Genomic DNA, 27,589 nt, shown 5'->3' on the forward strand with positions numbered 1-27,589 from the left:
CGAGGACCTTGAGTTTTAGATTCCAGAATTATACCAGCAAATAGAGAGCTAAAGAAATAAATCTGTAGAGTGCCTGGGTAGCTCAGTTGGTTGAGCGTCCAACTTTGGCTTAGGTCATGATCTCATGGCTTGTAAATTCAAGCCCTGCATCAGGCTTGACAGCTCAGAGCCTAGAGCCTGCTTTCAATTCTGTTGCCTCAATCTCTGCCTCTCCCCCGCTTGCACTCTCCCTCTCTCAAAAATTAATAAACATTAAAAAAAGAAAGAAAGAAAGAAATTTGCTTTTAACTTCTACAAGATTCTAGAACAGTAAAAACTCCGGAATCATAAAATCAACTGAAAACACAGAAGCATATCTAAGTTGTTAGTTTTATTTTGAATGAATCAGGTCCTATCTGATTTTTAGTATTTGGTTCCTAAGCTTGGTCATGTAAGTATCATAAGCAGGCCATGTACCCAATAAATTACATATGGAAAGAATTTCTCACAAATTTCTTCATGAGCCTACACTATTGTGAAGCACTTCCTAAGAATTCCAGATGTTTCAAAGAAATAAATTTCTCTTTCCAAGGGTAACACATTTCAAACTTTCCAAGTCATGGGGATTCCCAAACTAATGGATAGGAACTTAGAACAAGGATGAATAAGTGACTTGTACATGCTCTGTTACAGTAATAGATATGACCAGAAACATTATGCTATGCTTCTTAAAAATTCTCCCAATTCCATTTGTGGTGAACTGGCACTGTTTAGTATAATAATAAATAGCCAATACATACTGACTTTTTACTATTGGAAGACTAGTAAACAAAGAAATGGAACACCTGGATTTAAGTGCAGGCTTACCACTTACTGGCTGGGAGACCTTACCCAATTACTTACCTTCTTCAACTCCAGTTTCCTTGTTTCACGAACAAGAGCGAAAAAAAAAAAAAAAAAAAAAAAAAAACTTGTCCTACCACTTCACAAGAGTATTATACAGATATGAAATAAATTACACTTTGTAATCAAAAAGCATTTTAAAAATGTTATTCTGAATTACTCATGCAACTTGTTAACGGTCTCTGATACTCCAAAACAAATAAGGCACCATCCTATGTCTACGGCACCCCATACTTTTCCAATTATCTCACCTAACACACTATGCTTCAATACAACTACTATTCATTTGTCTGTATGTTCCTTTGCTAAACTGTAAATCCTACAAGGACTAAGTCCATGTCTTCTCATTCACCACTGTATTCCAAGTGCCTCACTCCTATTGGGTGCTGAATAAACAAATGAATAAATCTTTACAGAAGAAAAGTTCCTCCCTGCAGGCTTTTGCTCCCAAAAGTCCTGATAAAGAAAGTACTTAATATAACTGTATCCATGGATTCTAAATACTGACTGTTTAGAATAGGAAGAGAAAATCAAAGAAATACCAGAACAGAATCATATTTATGATTACATAATTGAAAAAATATTTTAACCATGCTATCAACTAAGTCAATTATCACTCACCATCATATTTTGCTAGGACTGCCTGAACATCTGCATAGGCCTGTAATTCTAAAAGTGATTCTAGGAGATTCTCATGGATGTTCATCATGGTAAGAGGAGGAAATTCTTTCATCAGCTGTACATTAAAAGGAAAAAAAGATTAAAATTATAGCAAAGGAACTCAACAGAGCTGAATCTGATTCATTAAAGTAGAAATTCTTTAGTGTCTTAACAAAACTGTGAAGACTCAACCCTTAAGAAATGTATGTATATTAAATAAATATCTTGTTATAAAGACTACCATTTAAAAAATAATGATTTTGCATTAAAATAACTGGCAACTTAAACCACATTTTCAGTTTTTCAAGGAAAAATTATAAACATCCAATCATCAAATTTACTTACATCTCTCATTATTTTTACTGCTTCTCTTATTCTTCCTAATTTTCTTGCACACATTGCTAATCTTCTTTTAATATATACCAGTACATTCGTATCTCTTCCTATTAAAAAAAAAAATGACACAACTATCACTTTGTGTTATGACCTACTATTTCATTAACATATTATCCATTAATTTTATTGGCTTACCCTGGAAGCTTCAATTAAAATTAAATTGTTTCCAAATGGAATGATTATTGAATTTGGGTGATGAACATTGAATGAGAGTTCATTATGCTATTTTTGTGTATGTGTGAAGTTTTTTATGGTAAAAGCTTAAAATCTTTCTATATATACAGAATTACTTTTGCCTCTAACAGTAAGTAATCTGAGTACATTATAAATTAATTTGTGTATACTCGACAAGTATATTTTAATATTAACATAGAAGAAATATATACATTAAATAGAAAAAATAAATCTAACCTATTGAGTTTCTGCGTAAACAACCTATTATTTTAACATTCTCTATTGTTTTAACTGATACAATATGTTCAAAACAAAATTTCCATGGCTAGAGTTAACTTTTGCTCAACAGCTAGTAACTAACAAACTATAAAACTATTTCTAGAAAGAGCTAACAAATATTTCTGTAAGTACCTCATAATCATATTTGAGATTATACAAAGACAAATGGCATGGCTTTTTCACAGATGTAGTTTCATTAGTTCCAGACTGCAAAATTATATATTCCCACAGTTGTATGCCATAACAACATACATTAATGAAACATACTGTATACATCAATATTTAGTTTGGAGAGAAAACATTATCCAAATTTTAATTTCCACAAACAAAAGATTTAGAACTTAACTGCTAGCAGATAATACATTATGTAAACATATTTCAATTTATTGCCCATAATCTGCCAAAATCATTAAACTAAAATGCTCTGGCCACAAAAAATAGCAGGAAGCAACAGCACTACAGATTCTAACATCTTTGGTGGAAGTATCTCAATCACAGCTGAGAGAGTATCCCTAAGAGTAGAAAGAATTTCAGTTGCTATGGCCCATATGCTCTCAAACACATCATAGAGAAAAGTCAAAGAAAGAATCAATGCCAAGTGTAAGGCTGAATTTTTATACCAAAGGGCTGACTCCCTGGCACTCTGTGGAGATACATACAGTCTGAAGAGCAAACCAAATGATGTACTTTCACCATTGCTTGGAGTAAGGGTGAGGATAAAGGTAATACCTGCTTATTGTTACTAGAACGGTCTCCCAAATCTTGAATATTTTTGAGCTGTATTTCTCCAATGACCAACCCAGTTTTCACATGAAATAAATTACTGTTAAGTCTAAGAGCAGCACATCTCTCAATAACCAGAGCACATCTGTTCCCTTCTGTAAGCATTCTCTAGCTAATGCATATTTGTCTTGCTGGCTTGCAGACATTATGAATACATTAGCTATCTCTTTTGAAAAGAAGCTAACCTCAAAATAGTAAGGATTTTTTTCTGTGTGTTTTTGTTTTTTTACTTATTGTTGTTTGTGTCTTAAACATAAATGAGCCAATTTCAGGAGCTAAAAGGTAAAATCAGTTCAGATTTGCTTACTCAGTTGAGCTTCGTGCTGAGGACTTTGGTGCTGGCACTGCTGTGACCGCCTGTAAATTGTCTCTCCTGCCTTGAGTGCCTGTTTAAATAACCTTTCAGCATCCACAATAGTTGTTGCTTCTTCCTCAGCCAGTAGAACATATGCAGTGGCACAGCTATGAAGAAAGCAAGTAAGGCAATTTTAAGTAAAATGGTTAAGGCAAGTATTTTCTCTTGGATATGTCCCTTTGTTCTGCATCACATTTCCCTACCTTTACCTAGACTTTCCATCTCTTGGAGGAAAAAAAGAAAACTTCACTCAGTACTTTATAATTTATTAGGGGTATACTGGTATATTTTTTGTGTGTTTCCACAATTTTTCTCCTTTCCTACCTTTCTCCTCCTTATTTTCTATTTTACTTCTATATCCATTCTGTTTGTCCCATATTTTTCTTTGGGGAAAGGGATAAGAAAGTAAGATATATAAAGAATTATGTAAAAAGCAGTTCAAGGGACTATGCATTCTAGTTGTCATGCCTACTCTTAGCCACTCTATATTGTTAATATCGATCTAATGAGGGCAGGTATGGAAGATGGTGAAGATTGAGAAGAAAGTCCCACAGCCAACTAGGCACTTTTAACATATGACTTAGAAACCGATCATTTCAGAAATACCCCTTTTTCCCAACCCTGAGCCTTCCTTCTGCATGCTACCCCATCCTCTCTTAGACCTAACCACAATCATGTTGTGGCAAAACTCCCTTGGTCTGAATTCTAGTCTTTTCCTCCTGCACTGTTGCTCATACTTGTCACACCCACACTCTAAGTTTCTTCACCCTACTGAAACACAAAGATTTCTCTTTGTATCAATTAAGTCAAAAGCTGGCTAATAAAGAGAAATTAACCTGTTTGGGGGCAAAAAAAGAGAAAAAGTTTCCTTTCCATTTCAAAAAACAGCAAGTACATCTCTCCTGGAGACAATATGCTAGTTATCTAAGCCTGCACTGTCAAGTACTGTAGTCATTACCACATGTAGTTACTGACCACTTGAAGTGTGCCTAATCTGAACTGAGATGGGAGGTCAGTGCAAAGTGCACAATGGCTTTTGAAGACTTGGAAGAATATAAAATACTTTAAAAGTTTAAAAAATATATTGATTATACGTTAAAATAATATTTTAATATTTTGAATACAGCTTAAGAAGATATATTATTTAGGTTAATTTCACTTATTTCTTTTTACTTTTTAAATCTGGCTACCAGAAAATTTAAAGTTACTTATATGGATCATGTTATGTTTCTATTGAACAGTATTTAGGAAGAGAAGAGAAATTGTTGGTAAAACTACAAGACCAGGCATAAAACAAAAATGATGGCAAGGTAACTATCAAACAACTGGGGACAAGAAGGATCTTTTGAACGTATCAAATGGAAACTGGACTATTTCAGCATCCTTCAAATACTACACTAAATTGACTATATGATAATTTCACTCATCAACAGACATGTTGCTATTACATTATATTAGATTTCTCTGAAGCATTAGATATATTGCTGCTTTAAACGCTAGGCTCCCAAACTGCCATTCTAAACATAATTCAAATGCTTTTAAATAACAAAATAAAAGCACTTTTAAAAGATCTAGATAGGTATAAATTGATGGAGTAGAATCAAAATATGAATATATTTTAAATTATAGCATAGCTATATGATAAAAAGAAGTTCTTTCCTCTCAGAGCTTTCTTGTATTTGTTCAAAAATATTTTTAATGGACATGTTAATACAGAAATTAATTTTATAAATATTGAAATAATTATTAGGAGTGTTGCTTTTTTTTTAATTAATGTAAAATTCACATCACAAAATTAGCCATTTTAAAGTATGTCATCCACAGACTTTTAATATATTTATAAGATTCATTCATGTAGCATGTGGCTGTATTTCACTCCTTTTTATGACTGAATAATATTCCATTGTATAGATACACCACATTCTGTTTATCCATTCATCATCACCTGATGGCCATCTGGGTTGGTTCCAGTTTGGGGCTATTATACTGCTGGGAACATCTGTTTAAAAGTTTCTGTTTGAACACCTGCTTTCAGTACTCTTCAGCATATGCCTAGCTGTGGAACTGCTGGGCATATGATGGTTCTAGTTTTATCTTTTTGACAAACTGCCAAACTGTTCTCCACAGTGGCTATACCATTTTTACATTCCTACCTACAATGTATGAGGGTTCTGATTTCTCCACATTTTTGCAAACATTTGGTATTTTCTGGAGGTTTTTGTTATACCCATCTTGTGAAGGGACATCTCATTGTTGCTTTCATTTTAATTTCCCTAGTGATGAATGATGTCAACCACCTTTACATGTGCTTATTGGTCATTTATATATCTTCTTTGAAGAAATGTCTATTCAAATCCTTTGTTCATTTTTAATTGGGTTATCTTTTTGTTATTGAGTTGTTAACAGCTCTTGATATATTCTGGATGCTAGACTCATCAAATATGGCTTGCAAACATTTTCTCTCATTCTGTGGGTTCTCTTTTCACTTTCTTGATAGTATTCTTCAATGCACAAAAGCTTTTAATTTTGATGAAGTCTAATTCATCTAATTTTTTTGTTTTTGTTTTTGTTGCTTGCGCTTTTGGTGTCATATCTAAGAAACCATTGCCAAATCCAGTCTTGAAAATTTGCCCCTGTCTTCTTCTAGGAGTTTATAGTTCTAGCTCATAAATTTAGGTTTCTGATTAATTTTTAATTGTTTACGATGTGATGTAAGGGTTGCTTTTTTACTTAGTTATCCATTTGCCCAGTATCACTTAATGAAAAAACTATTCTTTCCCCCATGCAATGGTCTTGGCAACCTTGTCAGGGGCACTGGGTGACTCAACTGGTTAAGTGTCAGACTCTTGATTTTGGCTCAGGTCATGATCTCATGGTTTGTGAGAGTGAGCCCCACATTGGGCTCTAGGCTGACAGCATGGAGCCTGCTTGGGATTCTCTCTCTCCCTTCTCTCTGCCCTTCCCTGCTCACTCTCTCTCTTTCTCTCTCAAAATAAATAAACAAACATTTTTAAAAAATGGTCCTGGCACAAAAATCAATTGGCCATAAATGCATGGGTTTATTTCTGGACTCACAATTTGATTCCATCAACCTAGATGTCTATCTTTATTTAATTACTGCAGCTTCATAGTAAGTTTTGAAATCAGGAAGTGAGTTCTCCAACTTTATTCTTTTTCAAGATTGTTTTGGCTCTTTGAGGGCTCTTACAATTCCATGTGAATTTTAGGATCGGCTGGTCCGTTTCATAATCATGGCTACTGAAATCCTGACAGGAATTGTACTGAATTTGAAGATCAGCTGCTATCTTAACAATATTAAGTATTCCAATTCATGAACATGGGATGTCTTTCCATTTACTTAAGTCTTCAACTTTTTCAAAAATACTTCGTCATTTTTAGTGTACAAATCTTGCACTCCTTGGTTAAATTTAATCCTTAAATATTTTACCATTTTTGATGCTATTATAAATGGAATTTTTTTTCAAATTTCTTTTACAGACTATCTACTATTAGTGTATAGATATATGACAGACATTAAGAAGGACTTGTTTCTGCCATTTCCTATTTGTTTTCTTTATGTCCTATAGACAATAACTTTGTTGAACTCTTGTTAGTTTTTTGTGTGTGTGGATTCTTTGGGATTTCTATGCATAAGATCATGTAATCTGTGAATAAAGTTTTACTTTTTCCTTTATGATTTGGAAGCCATTTCTCCCCCATTCTTACCAAATTGTACTGGCTAACCCTTCCAGTCCAATGTTAAATAGAAGTGGCAGGAAGTGGCAGTTTAAGGAAGTTTCCTTCCATTCCTGTCCTTTTTTTTTTAGTGTTTTTACCATAAAATGGTGTTGGATTTTGTCAAATACCTTTTCTGCATCAATAGAGATGACCACGTGGTTCTCATTCTTTTTTCTATTAATGTGGTATCTTACATTGACTGATTTTCATATTTTTTAAAAAGTTTATTTATTTTGAGCGAAAGAGAGAGGGAGACCAGGGGAGGGGCAGAGAGAGAGGGAGAGAGAATCTCCAGCAGGCTGCACACCATCAGCATGGAGACTGACATGGGCTCAAACTCAGGAACTGTGAGATCATGACCTGAACTGAAATCAAGAGTTGGATGCTTAACTAATTGAACCACCCAGGTGCCCCCATATTTTTTTAAGTTTTATTTACTTAAGTAATCACTACACCCCACATGGGGCTCAAACGCATCATGAGATCAAGAGTCACGTGCACTTCTGACTGAGCCAGCCAGGAGCTCCTGATCTTCATATTTTAAACCACCCTTGCCTTCTTGGGATAAATCCCATTTGTTCATGGTATATAATTCTTCTGACATGCTGCTGGATTTTCCGTGCTAGTATTTTGGTGAGGATTTCTGCATCTGTATTCATAATGGACATTAACCTATAGTTTTTGCTTCTTGTGATGTCTTTGTTTGATTTTGGTATGAGGGCAATACTAGCTACACAGAATGAGTTAGGAAGAGTTACTCCCCTTCTATTTCTTTGAAGAGTTTAAGAACTGGTGTTATTTCTTCTTCAAGTGCTTGGTAGCATTTGCCAGTGAAGGGATCTAGTCCTGGTTGCCTTTGTTTGGAAGTTTTTAAATTATTGATTCCATCTCTTCACTTGTTACAGGTCTATTCAGATTTTCCATTTCATCTTGGGTCAGTCTTGGTACTGTGTTGCTAGAAATGTGTCCATTTATCTAATTTGTATGCATATAATTGTTCACTGAATTCTCTTATGTTTTTCATTTCTATAAGGTCAGCAGTAATGTTCTCAGTTTCATTCTTAGTTTTAGTAATCTGAGTCTTATCTCTTTTTTAGTCTAGCTAAAAAGTTTGTCAATTTTGTTGATCTTTTAAAAAACCAACCTCTGGCTTCATTCTTTTTTTCTACTCTATTTTGTTTATCTCACTCTAATCTTTGTTACTGCCTTCTGTTTGTTGTTTAGTTAGCTCTTCATATTCTCATTTCTTTTTTTCATTTTTAAAATTTTTATTTTTTTTTTAAATTTACACCCAAGTTAGTTAGCATGCAGTGCAACAATGATTTCAGGAGTAGATTCCTTAATGCCCCTTACCCATTTAGCCCATCCCCCATCCCATTTAAAAAAATTTTTTTAGGGGCGCCTGGGTGGCGTAGTCGGTTAAGCATCCAACTTCAGCCAGGTCACGATCTTGCGGTCCGTGAGTTCGAGCCCCGCGTCAGGCTCTGGGCTGATGGCTCAGAGCCTGGAGCCTGTGTCCGATTCTGTGTCTCCCTCTCTCTCTGCCCCTCCCCCGTTCATGCTCTGTCTCTCTCTGTCCCAAAAATAAATAAACGTTGAAAAAAAATTTTTTTTTAATGTTTATTTAATTTTCAGAGAGACAGAGGAGTGGGGAAGGGGCAGAGAGAGAGAGGGAGACACAGAATCCAAAGCAGGTTCCAGGCTCTAAGCTTTCAGCACAGGGCCAACACAGGGCTTGAACCCACGAACTGTGAGATCATGCCTTGAGCCGAAGTCGGTTGCTGAACCAACTGAGCCACCTAGGCGCCCCCATCTTCTCATTTGTTAAGGAAGGTATAAAGTTTAAGTTATTGATTTGAGATCTTTTTTATTAATGCAAGTGTTTACAGCTATAAATTTTTCTCTGAGCACTGCTTTCTCTGTGTCTCATAAGTTTTGGTATGTTGTGCTTTCATTTTCACTCATCACAAAGTATTTTCTGATTTTTTCCTTGTGATTTATTCTTTGACTCATTGGTTAAAACTTGTCTAACTTCCACATATTCCAATATTGTGGAATTTCCAGATTTCCTTGTTATTGATTTCTAATTTTATTAGAAAATATGGTTGCAGTGAACAGTTTATATAATTTCAATGTTTTGAAATTTATTGAGAATTGTTTATATCATAATATGTGATGCATCTTGGAGAATGTTCCATGTACACTTGAGATGAACATGTATTCCACTGTTGTTGGGTAGAGTACTATACAGATGTCTGTTAGGTCTAATTAGTTTATAGTGTTCTTCAAGTCTTTCATTTCATTGTGTATCTTTTGTCTAATTATTCTATCCATTATTGAAATTGCATGTTGAAGTTCCCAACTATTATTGTTGAACTGTCTATTACCTTCCTTCAATTCTGTCAGTTTTTGCTTCATATATTTTGGGGCTTTGTTATTAGATGCATGTAAGTTTAAAATTGTTGTGTATTCTTAATAAACTGAACCTCTTTTATCATTAGATAATGTAATTGTCTCATAAAAATTTTGTCTTGGGGCATCTCAGTTGGTTAATTGTCCGACTTTGGCTCAGGTCACTCATGGTTCATGAGTTCAAGCCCCACATGGGGTTCTCCGTGTAAGCACAGAGCCTGCTTTGGATCCTCTGGCCTCCTCCCTCTCTGCCCATCCCCTCCACTCTCAAAAATAACATTAAAAAATTAAAAAAAATATTTTTTGTCTTAAACTCTATTTTGTCTGATATTGGTTTAGCCATTGCAGCTCTCTTTTGGTTACTATTTGCATGAAAATCTTTTTCCATAATTTTACTTTCTACTTCTCTGTGTCTGTCTAAAATGAGTCTCTTATAGACAGCATATGATTTAACTATTTTTTAAATCCATTCTGTCAAAAAATGCCTTTAACTGGAGAGTTTCATCTATTTACATGTAAGTAGTTAATGGAAAGGAAGGACTTGTTTCTACTATTTTCCTATTTGTTTTCTATATGTCCTTTTTTGTCCTTATTTCCTGAAGTAATTGTGTTAGGTATTTTCTAGCATACCATTTTGATTTCCTTGTCACTTCTTTTACTATGTTTTTTAGTTACTTTTAAGTGATTAACAATTAACAATTATATTTAACTTCTTAATTTACAGCAACCTAGTTTCAATTAATACTAACCTAGTTTCTATAGTATACAAAATTTTGCTCCTTCCCCCCACCTTATGCTGTTATTGTCACAAATTACATTTTTATATACTGTACGTCCATTAACATAAACTTATAATTATTTACATTGTTGTCTTTTAAGTCATATTGAAAAAAAAAAGAATGGCAAACCCAAAATATATTAACTTTTATATTTGCCTATGAAATTATTTTTACTGGTGTTCTTTGTTGCTTTGTGTAGAGTCAAGACTGTCTAATGTCCTTTAAGTTCAGCCTGAAAAACTCCTTTTAGCATTTTGCATAATTACACGTCTACTAGCAATGAACTCTCAGTTTCTGTTCATCTGGGAATGTCTTAATTTCCCCTTCATTTTTGAAGGACAGGTTTGTTGGATATAGAGTCTGTAGTTAACAGTTTTCTTTCTTTCAGAATTTTGACTTTGTCATCCCACTGCCTTCTGGCTTCTATGGTTTCTGATGAGAAATCAGCTGTTAATCTTATTGAGGATCCCTCAAACATGATGAGTCACTTCTTTTTTGCTGCTTTCAGTAATCTCCCCTTGTCTATGGTCTCAATGTGAATGTCTCTGATTATATCTTACTTGGGGTTCACTGAGTTTCTTGGTCTTTGTTTCTAGATTTGTTTCTACTTTTGTCCCTAGATTTCTTTCTAGATTTTGGGATCTTTATTGATATTCTCTAATGGTGAAACATTCTTCTCATGATTTCCTTTTGTTCTTTGTACATGGCTTTCTCTACCTCTTTGAGCCTATTTAAAATATTTGATTTAAAGTTTTTATCTAGAAAGTCCAAAGTCTGGGCTTCCTCAAGAACAGTCTCCATTCCTTTCCTTTCTTTTCTTTGTATGGGATATATTTTGTTTCTTTCTATGTCTGGTAATTTTTCTGTTGAAAACTACAAATTTTGAATACCATAATCTAGCAACTCTAGAAATCAGATTTCCCCCTCCTCCCCGTGGCTTGCTGTTGTTGCCTGTTGCAGTTGTTTACTTGCTTAGTGACTTTTCTAAATTTTATGAAGTTTGTATTCTTTATCATATATGACCAGTGAAGCCTCTGCTCTGTTGCCTTATTTATCAGCCAGTGATGCGATAGAGACTGCCTTAAATACCTGGAACCAAAAACAAAACAAGAAAACCAAGTCTTTGCAGATTCGTTCTATGTGTTGGGGCACACCTTCAACAGTCAGGCATATAATTCTGCCTTAGCCTTTACTTTCTGTTTGTGCAGAACCTGAAATTTAGACAGAGCTTAGGGCCTTCTTAAGTCTTTTCTGAGCATATGCCCAACCTTAGGTATATGTGGGACGTTTGAGATTCCCAGGAATATGTGAGAGCTTTTGAAAGCCTTTACTTCCTAAAGTATCTAATTCCCCAACCTTTCCTCACAACCTTTCTGATTTGTCTATTGTTTGCCCCAGCTGTTATCCCTTGCCCCCAGGGCAGCAGGGACTAATGCATTTGCCTTTAAACGTTTTCAACAAATGCCCCCCAGTGTAGCTGTGTCAATGCTGGGAGAGTTCAGAATTAACCCAAATAAAGACAAGCCTTTTAAGTTGGTCCTTCAGGGAACACCAGACAGGTCAAAATAAACAACCACAATTTTTTAAGAATAAAATCCATTCCACTTCCTCTGGTAGTTGGAACCTATACCCAAAATGAAGACTTTTTGTCTTCAAGGCTGCCCCACTGAGCTACGGAGTGGGGGATGGGGTCAGTGTAAGTTAAAACACCACAATGCTCTCTTATAGAAATTCGGCTGTTTTTTTTAATTGATTATGCATTCTCCAGGATGTTATAAACTTTTGATTAGTTTCTAGGGTTTCAATAAAGCTGATTCACTGCTTTTGGAGTTCTCCACACTGTGATTTTGCTCCACCTTGGAAAGGTCTTCGTAACAAGGATAATATATCTTGTTGCAGGATACAGGGGACAATGTTAAATTCACGTTATTCAGGAAGCATTTCTTGATTAACCCTGACTAGGGCTGTATTTTTATTCCTGGCATTTATTCAGTATCAGATTAACACTTACTGATCTGCCCCACTTAAATATTATGATTTTACATTTTGCCTTTTCAAAATGTAGAGTTGATACAAAGAGCTATAAAAAATAAATGTTCTTAACATGAAAAAAAGTTAGAGCTACATATCATTTACTTTGAATCCTCTTCTCATGCCTCCAATCCCATTAGCATCTAAAGTTCTCAGGACTGAATGAATGTTTTAAATGAATGACTTAAATGAAAAACAAAATTAATACAGGTGGCATAAGTATTTTAGTACTCTTTAACTATCAAGTATTATAACCAATTAGTTCAGCATTCTCCATTTAAAAAGTATTTCTAGGATAATTTCTATTCAAAAGCATAGATAAGCTTGTAATTTAGGAAGCAAAGTACAGATGTGAACACTGCAAAATTTCTCTTTAGTATACAAAATAAAGGGACTGGTAATGACTCCAAGTGTTTTAGGAACAGACAAAAGATAACATAAAATCATTTGCCTGGGTTTCCTTCAAAACAAACTTACTTTCCATATATTTCAAACTTACTCATTGTTTAATTCTAAAGCTTGATAGGCTGCTTTGATTCGAGCTGGAGGATTTCTTTCCCTCCATGCCTTCTGCATAACTGTAGGAAAAATATTTCAAAAAGTAGATGAGATGGTAAACATAAATAATCTTACTTAAAACATATGAAGAATGAGCTATGAAAGTAAACAAAACTTTAAATAACATGTTCTTAAACATAAGAAACAAGAAATTGGGGTGTTAGTTCACACTAATCTTATGAGAAATTCGCATTAAATTTGGAAGCTTCACATACAATAATATATTCTTTCTCTGATTTAAGTAACAACATATAAAGTGTTTAATCCATTTGATTGCATCATTATTATACATGAACATTTATATTTCTAAATGCATATTGAGTCTGAGTGACATCAAATTATAATCAATATGAAATATTCTACTTTTTAAATCACTTTGCAAAGAGTCTATGGAACTGTTAAAATATACAAAACACTTAAAAAAAGGCTTTGTCTAACCAATGATTCAATGCAGGAACAATGTTTGAATTTGCATTTTGTATAAAAAGGTGGAAAAAGTAATTAATTTAGAATATTGTCCATTTGTGGAAAATGTCAGTCTCTACCAAGATTCAACAAAGCCTAAATGAAGATCTTTCTAGAATAACAATATTAGTTTTGCTACCAATTACTGTACCAAAATGAAAATTTCATAGTAATAAATACCAAATAAGATTTCATGCCAAAAAAATAAGTTTCTTAAAAATTAAATAAACAAATAAACAAAGTATATTCATGAAACTATCTGGCCTATTTCAAGTTTGATAAGAAAAATAGAGAATCTATGAATGTTGCTTTTGGAACAAAACCTACAACTGTCCAGAAAGAATAATGTGGAAAATGTTTGAGTTTTCCTTTGGAAACAAAATATTAGTCTTGGCTTAGAAAAGAAGACAATATATTCTACTTGTGTAACAAAAATACATTTCTCATATCAAATATGTCACCATCTGGCTGACAGCTAATGTTTCCTGAACTTGACAAATTGATGCAAGTCAGCACCCATCTGATAATAACCAGGTAAAGAATAGCATTTTGTTGGGGGGCCTGGGTGGCTCAGTCGGTTGAGTGACCGACTTCGTCTCAGGTCATGATCTCATGGTCCGTGAGTTCAAGACCCATGTCGGACTCTGTGCTGTCAGTTCAGAGCCTGGAGCCTGGAGCCTGCATCGGATTCTGTGTCTCCCTCTCTCTCTGCCCCTCCCCCACTCATGCTCTGTCTCTCTCTGCCTCAGAAATAAATAAACATTAAGAAAAAAAAATTAAAAAAAAAAGAGAATAGCATTTTGTTGAAACATTAAAATATTACATAAAAATAAAGACTAATATTAGACTTGCCAGTTTTAATGATGGGGCTTTCTTCTTTAAGTTACATGATATTTACAAGTCAAATTTTGATGCTGAATCTTTATTAACATTTTAAATGGTTATTTGATATTCTAGTATACTGGAATTATTTAAGCAATTCTTTTGATTATGAAGTTACACCCAATTTTTTTTTTGTTAATTATAGAAATGTTGTAATAACCATCTTTCAACATCTACTTTTGCATACCTGACCAAATATTTCCTTTCTAGAAGTGGAATGGTTGGTTAAATGGTTGGATATACACTCCGAAACTCTTCTCAATAAGATTGTATTAAATTACATTCTTTCAGGCAGTGGATGAGAGAGAGAGAGAGAGAGAGAGAGAGAGAGACAGTTTCCCTGCTTAGCAACACTGAGTAGTAACAATTTTGCTAATTTAAATATGTGGAAACTATCTCATCTTCATTTGCATTTCTTTGCGGGGGGAGGGGCAGAGAGACAGGGGGCCAGCAGATCTTCAGTGGGCTCTGGTGCCGACAGCAGGAAGCACAACCCGGGGCTCAAACTCATGAACTGTGAGATCAGGACCTGAGCTGAAGTTGCTTACCCGAATGAGCCACCCAGGCGCCCCTGCATTTCTTTTATTTCTAGTAAGGTCATATGATCCACCTTTAAGCATTTGTTCTTATTCTTATTATGTTTTCAACTGCTCTATCCAGCCTTTCAAGATTAATCCTCACAACCAATGCAGTTCCAAGCTAAAAGGGAAAGGGGAAATAAAGCATAAGAAGAAAAATGTGTATTTCTTTCTTTAAAAAAGGCTTAGGAATAATTTAAAGGAAAATATTGATTTAGTATTCAACTGTCCTCTTTAAGAGATCTTGACATGCTCAAAAAAATAACACAAGCAATTAGCAATTCAACCAATTTAATCTATTTTTTTAAGTTAAATAACATTCCAGTATACTATCAAGCAGAAAAGAGAAGAGCCAATCTCAAGATCAGGAGTCATAAATGTAGATGCCTACAAAGACTAGGCAGAAAAAAATATGTAAACTAAAAGGTCTAACTGATTATTGCCAAGTGGACATGCAGGTCCAGTTTTGCCATATTTTCCAACTTGTAACAAGTGTACACCTGGGTTTTAATATCAAATCTCCTGATTGTTAAGTGTTGAAAATACCATGAAAACAAATTATTCAAAAAACACTGCTAGCCAGGGGCACCTGACTGGCTCAGTCAGTGCAGCATGCAACTCATGATCTCAGGGTTGTGAGTTTAAGCCTATACTGGGTGTAGAGATCACTTAAAAATAAAATCTTTTAAAAAACCAAAACAGTGCTGGCTGGCCCTGAGAATATATTTGTCTTCTGCCTTAAGTAAACAAGTCAATAGGAAGAGAACAGAATCTACTAACTTAGTAACTGATGACAATAGTCAAGAGAAATTTGTCACATCACATATGTACATGTTTTTTTTAATGTAAAACTACAGATATAAATCATTACCTTTATGTGAGTGTCTGAAAAGATCAGTATGGATCAATTCACAGATAAAAGTCTGTCCTTGAGCTCAGCATTTAGCTGGGAGTATGCATACCTCTAGAAGTACATGAAACTTTGCAAGGACCAAAATAGGATGCATGGTTTTAAGAGAATCAATTTATAAAGTCTCAACTTTATATGACTCTTTTCTAGAACTGATCTACTTGAAGAATGTTTCTCTGAGTGGTGTGTACATCATGCTGGTTTTCCTTTCCTACCCAACATCTGCTTTCCCACTCCCCAAAAGATATATTTATTCTCTTCTCCTTTACAAAAGAAAGGCTTTTTTCACCCATCCTGAATTTTTCTAAGGTGCATTCTCTAGAGTATAAACATCTGCAAGTGGCAAAAAGGACAATTCAAAGCTTGGGTTTAGGGGCAGCCATTTTTTGCCAGGGGATTCCTTCTACTTAACAATGAAATTAGGCATTAGAAATAAGTGTACCCCTGGGGCTCAGTCAGTTAAGCATCCCACTTCAGCTCAGGTCGTGATCTCACCGTTCGTGAGCTTGAGCCCCGCATCAGGCTCTGTGCTGACAGTGCAGGGCCTGGAGCCTGCCTCAGATTCTGTGTCTCCCTCTCTCTCTGCCCCTCCCCTGCTCACACTCAGTCCCTCTCCCCCTCAAAAATAAATAAACATTAAAACAATTAAAAAAAAAAAAAAAGAACTAAGTGTAGTCTGGCCCCTGGATGCTCTGAATTCAAGTATATTGTAGTGGGGAGAGAGTGAAAACAATTTTTATCAATTCCATTTATCAGCACTGCTCTCCCCTTACTATCAAAGAATGTGCTGCTCCTAAGGGGAGGTCTCCTCACAGCAAGCAAAGAGGGCACTAGTAAAGGATACTAAAGGCACTGGAATCTTATTTTGGCCAAGTGATAGGCTCTAGGCAAAGCTCCAAGACTTATCTATCTTTCTATCTTAGAATCTAAATTCAGAAGAGAGATGGCTGTCATAGGGATGCATGTTAGCATGTTTATTTGACTTGAAAAATGAAGTCAGACTTCTCTGTCAGAAAGTCAGTCTGGTTTGGTTGATAGAATTGATAATGAGAACTCACCCAGCCAATTAGGTTATATGGAGGACATTTTCCAAAGTTAAAAAAGCCAAATATGTAGCTCTAAGGATTTGACAAAAAATATAATTAAAGTACATGCTATCATTTAGAACTTATGATCAAAGGAAATTTAAATTTTAAGAAACTTATGCAAATAATTTTTATGGTGGAAAAGCATGTGTGATAAATAAAAGATTCTCAAGTATATAATAATTATAATAAAATTATATTAGAGGTGTAAAATGGATGAGTTCAAGAAGAAAACGGACTTTATAAAATTTTCTACTGCTAAAGAGTATTAATTCATGTCTTTTTCAATGGATAATGGTGGGTATCAAGTCATTAGATTACTTGAGATATATCCAAATATAGGGTAATCTAGTTTTATTTTTAACTGTCTGTAACATGTCAAAAATTATATTCTTTACAATATTTAATCTTATGATATCAAGTTAAAAATGTGTGAAAGGATACATAGTTTCTCAAAATTCCTTTAGGAGGTATGTGAGCCAAAATGTCCTAAGAGCACAGCTTTAGTGGATAGCCATGGTTGCTATTTGCAAAGCCCACCAATGTCTATAATTCTGCTTGTGAGAAGGAGGTGAAGCCTTCATTTCTTGAAGTCTTTAAAGTTAACATAAAATCCTAGTTTCCATTTCTGTTATTCCCCCAATATGACACTTTTGCCATTAATGTAAACACTAAGCATATAAACATAAAGCAATTTCTTTTTCTTCTATTTGCAATTAAACCACTTTATGTAACCATTCCAAAGATGCTTGGTTTTCCTGCTATTATCTACCCTTAGTATATTTAACCCAGCAGATATAGATCACAAAGAACTCACTTTAATGCTGGAAAACTGGCTATTTTTCAGACCCTTGTTGTTGTTGATTTTCATCTGCCTATCACTGTGGTGAATAGAAGCAGCAGTAGTATAGTGGTTAAGAGTCAGACTTGCATTTGAAACCCAACTTTATCATTTATTAGTTAGGTTACTTAGAGCATGTTACTTGATTCCCTTTGCCTCCATTCCTTTATTTCCGAGGCTGATAAAAGTACCTAACTCATAAAATGATTGGGAAGATTAAGTCAGAACATTTATACAAATTGCTTAGAACAGTGCTTGGTGCATAATAAGTGCTATACGAGTGTTAGCTATTACTAGTGAAATTGCTTAAGACGTCTGTGACACCTAGGTCATTCATTCATATTTTCATCAAAGAATAAATATTAATATTTACAGTATGCCAGGCAATGTGCTAGATGATAAGGATTCAAAGATAATGAGAATATAGTCCCTGCTTTCCAAAGTTTCATACCCTATTAGGGAAGATAAACATTGAAGCAACATGACAAAATTAACAAGTAAATGTTTGTGGTTGAATAAATTAACTAGAATTGTTTCAGTGAGGCATGGACTATAGAACTACAGAGAATAAAGTGTTTAACTTTGGAGTTGCCAGAGAAGGGTTCTTCTAGAATGTGACTTTTAACTGGATCTTGAAGGATAAAAGCAGGAAGCATAAAAGTAGGAGGATAGATAAGAAGGGAGAGAGCATTTGAAGTAAAAGAATAGTTGTGATAAAGGTCCCTGTCTTTAACCATGCATTTAAGAATCTCAATACTGTCTTCTATAGAGAAGACTGAGACACCTAAATATAGACATTTCTATGATCTTCCACTACTTTATATGCACCCCTAACTAATGACTAGGGTAAAATATACTCCATTCTAATCCACATGCCATGCCCCAGTGTTTGCACTTTGTCTTACTCTTCCTTTATGTATATAATTTCATGTGTTAATTTCCCACGAGCAGTTGCTGTATTTGATCTGAAACGTTTTTTAGGTAACAAAAGAAGCGATTTCATATTTTTATAAAATATTTTAAATTCTTTATAAGAAGGGTAGGTAGTGTAACAAGTTAATGTACACTCATAATTCGTTTCAATTTAATCTGGGTCTCTTATCAATGATGCAAACAACCCCAAGCCAAATAAATTTGTATATTCTAATAAGTAACTCTAAAGAGCTTTTAAAACAATTTTCATTACCACTGTTTACCCCATGAATAGATATGACACATACCTGTGTCTGAAGGACGTAAAAAGTCCGTGTCACAGGTGAAAAAGGTCTGATGGTCCTGAGCTGACAAATTCATGTCATAGTAGGTAAGTGGCTCTTTACCAGTCACCCAAGTGTATCTTTACCAAAATACAAGAAAATATGTAAATTGAACATGAGAGAGCCTCTATCTGCTACAACAAACACTATTTAAAATGCAAAAATATATTGCTACAAATTCTATTTCAGAATGTTTTAAAAGTTTATTATAATCAGAAAAATAAGAGAAAACTTATACAAACTACTTCGAATATGATAAAACATCAAAAACCAAGAGGGAGCAATCAAAAAGAATGAAATCTTGCCATCTGCAACTACGTGGATGGAACTAGAGGGTATTATGCTAAGTGAAATTAGTCAGAGAAAGACAAATATCATATGACTTCACTCATACGAGGACTTTAAGATACAGAACAGATGAACACAAGAGAAGGGAAGCAAAAATAATATAAAAACAGGGAGGGGACAAAACATAAGAGACTCTTAAATATGAAGAACAAACAGAGGGTTACTGGAGGGGTTGTGGGAGAGGGGATGGGCTAAGTGGGTAAGGGCATTAAGGGGTCTACTCCTGAAATCATTGTTGCACTACATCTAATTTGGATGTGGATTAAAAACAAAACAAACAAACAAACAAACAAAAAACGGAAAAGGCTAGACTATTAGTGCTTCTAAATTAGATTTGAAGGGATAAAACAATTTGACTTAAGATACATACCTTACTAAATATACTTAAATTTTCAGTGAATTAGAATTATTAAAAGTAAAACTACAAAGAAACTAGAAGAAAACATGGGTGGATTTTTACGAGATTATCAGAACATCAAAGGACTTGAAAAGGATAAAATAAATAGAAACTTTTTCCAAAATAAATAGAAACTTTTTCCAGATTTTACTAAATTAGAAATTTAAACTTTCCTATCCCCCTGAAACCCACAATAATTAATAGCAAGTTACCAAACTGGCTAATAAATATATTTTTAAGGGTCCAATCTCATTAGTAATGAATAGTGAATTAAATTTACAAATTTTTATTTTTCACCTGTTAAAATAAATTGGAAAATACACATTGTCAAGGATGAGATGGAACATGGACTCACACATATTCTGCTGGTATAAATATAAATTGTCATATACATTTCTCTTTCCAAAAATGAATTAGGTAATATCTATTAAGAGTCTTAAAAATATTCATATCTAGCTAGGAAATGGGTATATGGAATTCTATCATACCATTCTTTACTTTTTTGATTTTTGAAAATCTCCATAATTAAAAAAAGAAAATACTAAAGAAGAGACAGGAAGACAACCTGTTCACACCCTTTGATTCGGGAACCCCAGTACTACAAATCAACTCTAAGGAAGTAATCATAGGTGTTTAATTATCATAGGTTAAATATTTATATATACAGATATCCTTCTAACGTAAATGTTGATAGTGAAACATAATCTGTGACCCAGATAGGGAGCAGTAGGTAAGGTATGGTACCTCCATGTAACAGAATAGAATAAAATCATGTTTTTGAAGAAATTCCTGTATAAAAAGGTTCTGTGAGAAATTCATGTGTTAGAAAAAAAGGATGTAAAATTATATACACATTGTGATGTTCAAGTTTTGTTTCTATACATGCATATAGAAGAGAGACTGAATGGAAATACTAATTGCATTTATCATTTAGTGATAGGAAAAGGTGATTTTTACTTTCTTTTTTATGCATCTCTTTATTTTCCAATTTTCTACAGTGAATATGCATACATTTTAAAATGTAAAAAAAAAGCAGTTTAAAAGTACATTATAAGTGTTATTTATGTGTAGATGATCAAAGATTTTAAGTAATTTAATAGTATAAATTACATTGCTCTTTAAAGTTTTTAGCTATTTTTTGGGAAATTATCATAAAGGAAAAAGAAAAAGTAGATCCTTGTTCACTTAGCAAAGTTTTTGTTTGTTTGTTTGTTTGTTTGTTTTTCAGAGAGTGCACGTGCCCAAGCAAGGAAATGGCAAAGGGAGAGAGAAAAAGAATCTCAAGCAGGCTCTGCAACCAGCACAAAGTCCAATGCAGGGCTCGATCTCACCACCATGAGATCATGACCTGAGCTGAAATCAAGAGTCAGACACTTTAACTGACTGAGTCACCCAGGCACCCCAGCAAAGTTTTGTTACTTATTGTAAAATCATAAAAAAATATTTATTAATGATCTACATTATTCCCAAAATGATTTAAAGCAGTTAAAATATAATGTACAATATTAATAGCCCTAATTAGAAGCACATAAAAAAGACTCAGTAAAAGCAAAAATTGGGCCATACAGTGGAGCCTGGAATGAAGCTAATTGAAATATATAACAGACTTTTGTACCTTTGCTAACGGTTGGCTACAATAGGACTTTAAGCTTTCTAAATCCACACAATGATCATCAATACAGTTTAGACTTTAAGAGAAACTAATCATTCAAAAAGAAGCACAATGGGGCACCTGGGTGGCTCAGTCAGTTAAGCATCCAACTCTTGATTTTGGCTCAGGTCATGATCTCACAGTTTGTAGGATCAAGCCCCACACTGGGCTCTACACTGATGGTGCAGAGCCTGTTTGGGATTCTCTATCTGCCCCTCCTCTGCTCATGCTCTCTTCCTCTCAAAATAAATAAATACACTTAAAAAAAAAAAAAAGCAGCAGCATGGAGTGCTTGGGTGGCTCAGTCAGTTGAGCACCTGACTCTTGATTTTGGCTCAGGTTATAGTTTCATGGTTCGTGGGTTCAAGCCCTGCATCATGTTCTGCGCTGATAGTATGCAGCCTGCTTGGGATTTTCTGTCTCCCTCTCTCTCCGCCCTTTCCCTGCCCGTGCTCTCTCTCTCAAATAAATAAACAAACAAACACTAAAAAAAAAAAAAAAAAAAAAAAAAGGAAGCATAAGTGTTCCTGATACTAAGATAAGAAATTTCTTGGGGTGCCTGCTGGCTCAGTTGGACGAGCATGCAATTCTTGATCTCAGGGTCACGAGTTCGAGCCCCATGTTAGGTGTAAAAATTACTTAAATTAATAAAAAAAAATCTTTAGGGGCACCTGGGTGGCTCAGTCGGTTAAGTGTCTAACTCTTGATTTCGGCTCAGGTCATGATCTCATGGTTGGTGAGATCCAGCCTTGTGTTGGGCTCTGTGCTGACAGTGCAGAGCCTGCTTGGGAGTCTGAGTCTCCCTCCCTCTCTCTCTCTGCCCCTCCTCTGCTCACATTCTCTCTCAAAATAAATAAATAAACTAAAAAAATGTAAATACAGTGAAGAGGCTGCCAACTAAACCTTGGGCTCATCATTTTACCTTTTTATGTATCAATGTCTCCAACTAGAAGAGCTGTGATATATTTATAAAACAAATGTTTCCATAATACTTTTTAGTCTAAAACTAATGCCATAATTCTACTGAAAGCAAAATGTAATACCTCCTATATTCTGCTCCTCTGAAAAGATTTAGAGGATTCCTCCATACTTTGCATTCTAAAAAACAAAGGGAAAGAAAAAGGAAGTTAGGTTAATCAAATGCAGTTAAATCTTACTTTCACCAACATTAATTGTATAGTCACTGTATGCTATGCACAGTACTAGCCAGTTAGCACAAAGATGAACACGGCCTGGATCACCCCTGCTGTCATGCAGCATACATGACATAGTTCATAGTTCATAGTTCATTCATGACATTAGTTCATAATTCAATTATGGTATTTACCATATTACAATGTGATTATCCATTTGGTTTTCAGTTTTTTTCATTTTAAAATATGAACTCTGGGGCGCCTGGTTGGCTCAGTCGGTTAAGCGTCCGACTTTGGCTCAGGTCATGATCTCACAGTCCATGAGTTCGAGCCCCACGTCAGGCTCTGTGCTGACAGCTCAGAGCCTGGAGCCTGCTTTAGAGTCTGTGTCTCATTCTCTCTCTGCCCCTCCCCTGCTCATACTCTGTCTCTCTCTGTCTCAAAAATAAATAAAAATATTTAAAAAAAATAAAGAAAAAAAATAAAATATGAACTCTTACAACTTTATTCATTTTTGTATTCTTGGAGTCTAGTGCAACATTTGGAACTAACTTGTTTAAATGAATTGAATGTCACATGAGAGTCCAGTCATGTAAACTACCATCTAAACTGTGTGATAAGTGCTATAGTAGAGATATGTTTTGTTCTAAGAGAAGAAAAAAAGAAAGTAATTAAATTTTTCTAATAAATTAAAAAAGGCTTTAGAAAGGAGGTGACATTTGAACTGACACTGAATCATGGTAAAAGATGAGTAGAAGGCTGCTGGATGAAGAACGTTCTAAGAAGAGGAAATATCATAAAACCACACAGGCTAGAGTGCAAGGTAGGGAGTGTCTTCACTCTCCATATGTAAAGATATACTCAATCCTACAACAGGGAGTAAGACTATATATTATTGTTCTAATTATTTACATACTAAACTTAACTTCTTGAGGACAGATCTATGTCATATTCATCTCAATATATCTCATTCTTAGGAGTTCTGTAATTATTTTATGAAAGAGGAAAAAAGGGGTCAACACCCACCCACCCACTATATGAATTTTACTGATACCAAATTAAAGGAACAATAATCGAAAAAATATTATTTCTTTCTGGCCCTCAAATTTTTACTTTCATAATTGTATATCATTAATGATATTTACTTTGTATTACTGGTTACATATAAAAGAACAGCCTACAATTAAAGTATGACAATGGGGTATCCATATGTGAATAACTGAGATTTTGATGTCTTTTTTTATATATATATATTTTTTTAACGTTTATTTATTTTTGACACAGAGAGAGACAGAACATGAATGGGGGAGGGTCAGAGAGAGAGGGAGACACAGAATTGAAACACACTCCATCCAGGCTCTGAGCTGTCAGCACAGAGCCCGACGCAGGGCTCGAACTCACGGACCATGAGATCATGACCTGAGCCGAAGTCGGACGCTTAACCGACAGAGCCACCCAGGCGCCCCTGATGTCTTTATAAATATATTAAGAAGAAAAAGTATTTTTCTAACTTTGCTATGTTGGCAGAGATGGCTAATTGTTCTTTCCTTCATGTAATAAAATCTCCTAATTATTAGTTGAGCATATGTACACCGAGAAAACGTTTAACAATTTCTCACTTGCCTTATATAGCTACTTGTGGCCAGCCATTTGGCAAAGGTCTAACCAGTAGGAAGTAAGTTGAAATAGTATGTAACACTCTGAAGAGTATCCTTGGCTGCTGTGGGGTTGAATAGGGGGAAAAGGTGGCCTACTGGCCTAGTCTCCTTTCTGCTGATTGGAATGTGGACATGATGGTAGAAACCAGAGCAACAGTCTTGGACCACAAGGAAAAACTTCATTTGGAGATGGCAGGCTAACAAGATGGGAGACTGAGTATCTGATCATTGCTCTCTGTATCAGCCACAGATGACCTATATTTTCATGAAAGATAAATTTCTCTCTGTTGTGAGTTTTCTGTCTCCCATAGACAAACACAATCTTAACCATACGGTTCTGAAAACATATTAGTTACCTGACAAATTCTGTCTGCTGGTTTCACTTTCTCTGTTGCTAGAAGAACCTGGCTCTGAAATGCTGCTCTCCGTTCCTCCCATCAGAGGTCGCAAATGGCTCACAGATACTTGCTCAATAAAAGACGTGCCATGCTTATGGAAGTACCACCATTCAAACATCTATAACAAACAAAAAAATCCTTAAAGTAGAACTGATCACCAGAAATATGAGCTCAAATTAAAACATCTTTCAAGATGTTCCTATTTAATTCAGCACACCAAATGCACTCTCCCTCCAAAAAATAAGCCAAACACAAGATTCTCCAATAATATATGTCAGGTAAAAGTACAACTTCGTCATGAAATTTAGACAAGCTTAGGCAAAACTATAAGAAATATATCTATAAATGAAACATTAAAAAATAAGAAACAAGGGTGCTGGCTCAGTTGGCAGAGCATGTGACTCTTGGTCTCCAGGTCATGAGTTTAAGACCATGTTGGCTACAGACATTACTTAACACACACACACACACACACACACACACACACACACACACACACAAGCAAGAAGCATTTAATCTGTAAGTAATCTAATTCTGATATGTCACATTGTCATTTTATTCTATCTGTAGCATAATGAAAACAAAAACAATTTTGAAACAATTAGCATGGTGGATTAAGCATTGGACTAAAGTTAGACCACATTGGACTCCCAGTCAACCTGTGTGCTTTGGGCAAGTCACTTAACCTCTAGCCCCTCAGAACCTCAATATCCTATCTATTAAATATGGCTAACAAGAATTTTAAGTGCCTTTTGAACAATGAAGTACTACTCAGTATTTGGCAGTATAATTAATGTAGGTTGAGGTTGATTCTCCTGTTGAACCATTTAAAAATCAGGATATTCACTTCCTTCTGTTTTCATGGTTTATCACTGTTATAAAAAGAGTAATCAAGGGGTGCCTGGGTGGCTCAGTCAGTTAAGCGTCTGACTCTTGGTCTTGGCTCAGGTCATAATCTCACGGTTTGTGAGTTCGAGCCCGCATTGGGCTCCGTTGCTGACAGCGTGGAGCCTGCTTGGGATTCTCTGTCTCCCTCTCTCTCTGCTCCTCCTCCACTGTGCTGTCTCTGTCTCTCTCAAAATAAATAAATAAACTTAAAAAAAAAAGAGTAATCAAAAGAAGCTCTCTGTGGGGAGGGGTGCCTGGCTGACTCAGTCAGTACAGCATGTGGTTCCTCATCTCAGGGTTGTGAGTTCAAGCCCCACGTGGGCTAGAGATTACTTTAAAAAAAAAAAAAAAAGCTCTCTGTGCTGAATTAACAGAATGTTTCATATTTGGACTCTCTAGCGTTCTCAACTACCTTTGCCTGGTTCTTCTGGGTTTCAGCTTAAATGACAGGTCCTCAGGGAACTTTCCCTGATTCCACAGAACAGAAAGCAGTATTATATGCACTCTTACTGGGTTTTGTGTTTTACTTTAAGAGTAATCTTTACACTTATAAGAATTTGTTAAACAACCGGCTTCATTGCTATTCTTCAAGTTCCCAAGCACATGACCTCCTACCCCCTCAGGTAGAAGTAACACAAACAGCATAGCTAGCTTCCTCATTTCAGTGGGTAAGAGAAATTATAAACCTAATAATCTTTGCTGATAAAAACTCATCAAGGGGCGCCTGGGTGGCGCAGTCGGTTAAGCGTCCGACTTCAGCCAGGTCACGATCTCGCGGTCCGTGAGTTCGAGCCCCGCGTCAGGCTCTGGGCTGATGGCTCGGAGCCTGGAGCCTGTTTCCGATTCTGTGTCTCCCTCTCTCTCTGCCCCTCCCCCATTCAAGCTCTGTCTCTCTCTGTCCCAAAAATAAATAAACGTTGAAAAAAAAAAAATTTAAAAAAAAAAAACTCATCAATATTATAAGGGTAATGACAAAGTTTAACCTTGAAAATGTTACTTGAATTTCCTATTTTTTTAAAGTATATTGTTATAACCACTCTATTTTACTATTAGTTACTGTTGTTAATCTCTTACTGCACCTAATTCATTTATTTAAAATTTTTTATTTGAGCATAGTTGATATACAATGTTATATTAGTTTCAGGTATACAACTTAGTGATTCGACTTCTCTATACTATGCTATGCTCACAAGTGTACATCTGTCACCATACAATGCTATTATGATATGAATTTCTTAATTTTTGTAAATTTAAAACTCTTAAAAAAACCAAATTTTAAGAACTACTATATATATAATATATATGTTATGTGTTTCATGCTTATATAATATATATGTAAGTTTCCCCCCTCTTATACATGAGGAAATTAAGACTTAGAGAATTTATGTGACTTGTCCAAAGTTATTAGCTAGTAAGTGGCAGAGCCGAGACTTAAAACTACACCTTCTAGTTCCAAGACTAATGCTTTTCCCACTCATCAGTTATTTAAAGACCGTTCATTTCCTTTATTTAGACTTTTATATGCTACTGACTAAATATGTTAAAACATGCTTAACAATGAGTCAGCTTTATAATCAGTAAATTTTAACTAATTTACCTATATTAACACATAGTTTTCATCCTTAAATTCCTCAGTAATTTTTTTAAGTCAAGATACAAAAATCCCTTTCTTGGTCAGCATTTCACTTAAACAAAATGGCCAAGTATCAGTTCCTATTAAAACAAAACAGAAAACACTCCAATACACATGCCATTATTTCTACTATAATAGAAGAGCACCATCTAGAGATGAGAAAAAAGCATAGAAAAATTCATTGGTTATGCATGCCATACTTCCTACGATTTTAATCTGTAGCAGTGTTTTTCCAAAGTTTATTCTAGGAAACACTAGTTCCCAGGGATGTTTAATAGAGATTATACACACAGATTTTAATTTCTTAATTGAAAATGATAGCTCAGTCAAATAAAACAAGGGAAAGCTGAATTAAAATTAAATAGGTTTCTTTATCATGACACTTTTCTGAGTAATAATGGTCAAAATTCATTAAGTGC

The 27,589-nt window shown here is 34.9% G+C and overlaps 1 protein-coding gene across 9 annotated transcripts in view; it reads right to left on the reverse strand.

Moving 5' to 3' along the window:
- ST7L (suppression of tumorigenicity 7 like) overlaps positions 1–27,589 on the reverse strand; it is a 137,620-nt gene that overhangs the window by 106,016 nt on the left and 4,015 nt on the right. For all 9 annotated transcript variants that reach the window (XM_045033293.1, XM_045033297.1, XM_045033296.1 and 6 more), the window contains exons 3-9: positions 24,608–24,767; positions 22,504–22,558; positions 19,029–19,144; positions 12,989–13,067; positions 3,482–3,636; positions 1,888–1,985; positions 1,504–1,618 (exon numbers count right to left, since the gene is read on the reverse strand). In XM_045033293.1, the coding sequence (XP_044889228.1) occupies positions 1,504–1,618; positions 1,888–1,985; positions 3,482–3,636; positions 12,989–13,067; positions 19,029–19,144; positions 22,504–22,558; positions 24,608–24,767 (778 nt within the window). The remainder of the gene's footprint in view (positions 1–1,503; positions 1,619–1,887; positions 1,986–3,481; positions 3,637–12,988; positions 13,068–19,028; positions 19,145–22,503; positions 22,559–24,607; positions 24,768–27,589) is intronic.

Source organism: Felis catus, chromosome C1 (assembly GCF_018350175.1).
Source record: "Felis catus isolate Fca126 chromosome C1, F.catus_Fca126_mat1.0, whole genome shotgun sequence".
In the NCBI taxonomy this organism is placed as follows: domain Eukaryota; kingdom Metazoa; phylum Chordata; class Mammalia; order Carnivora; family Felidae; genus Felis; species Felis catus.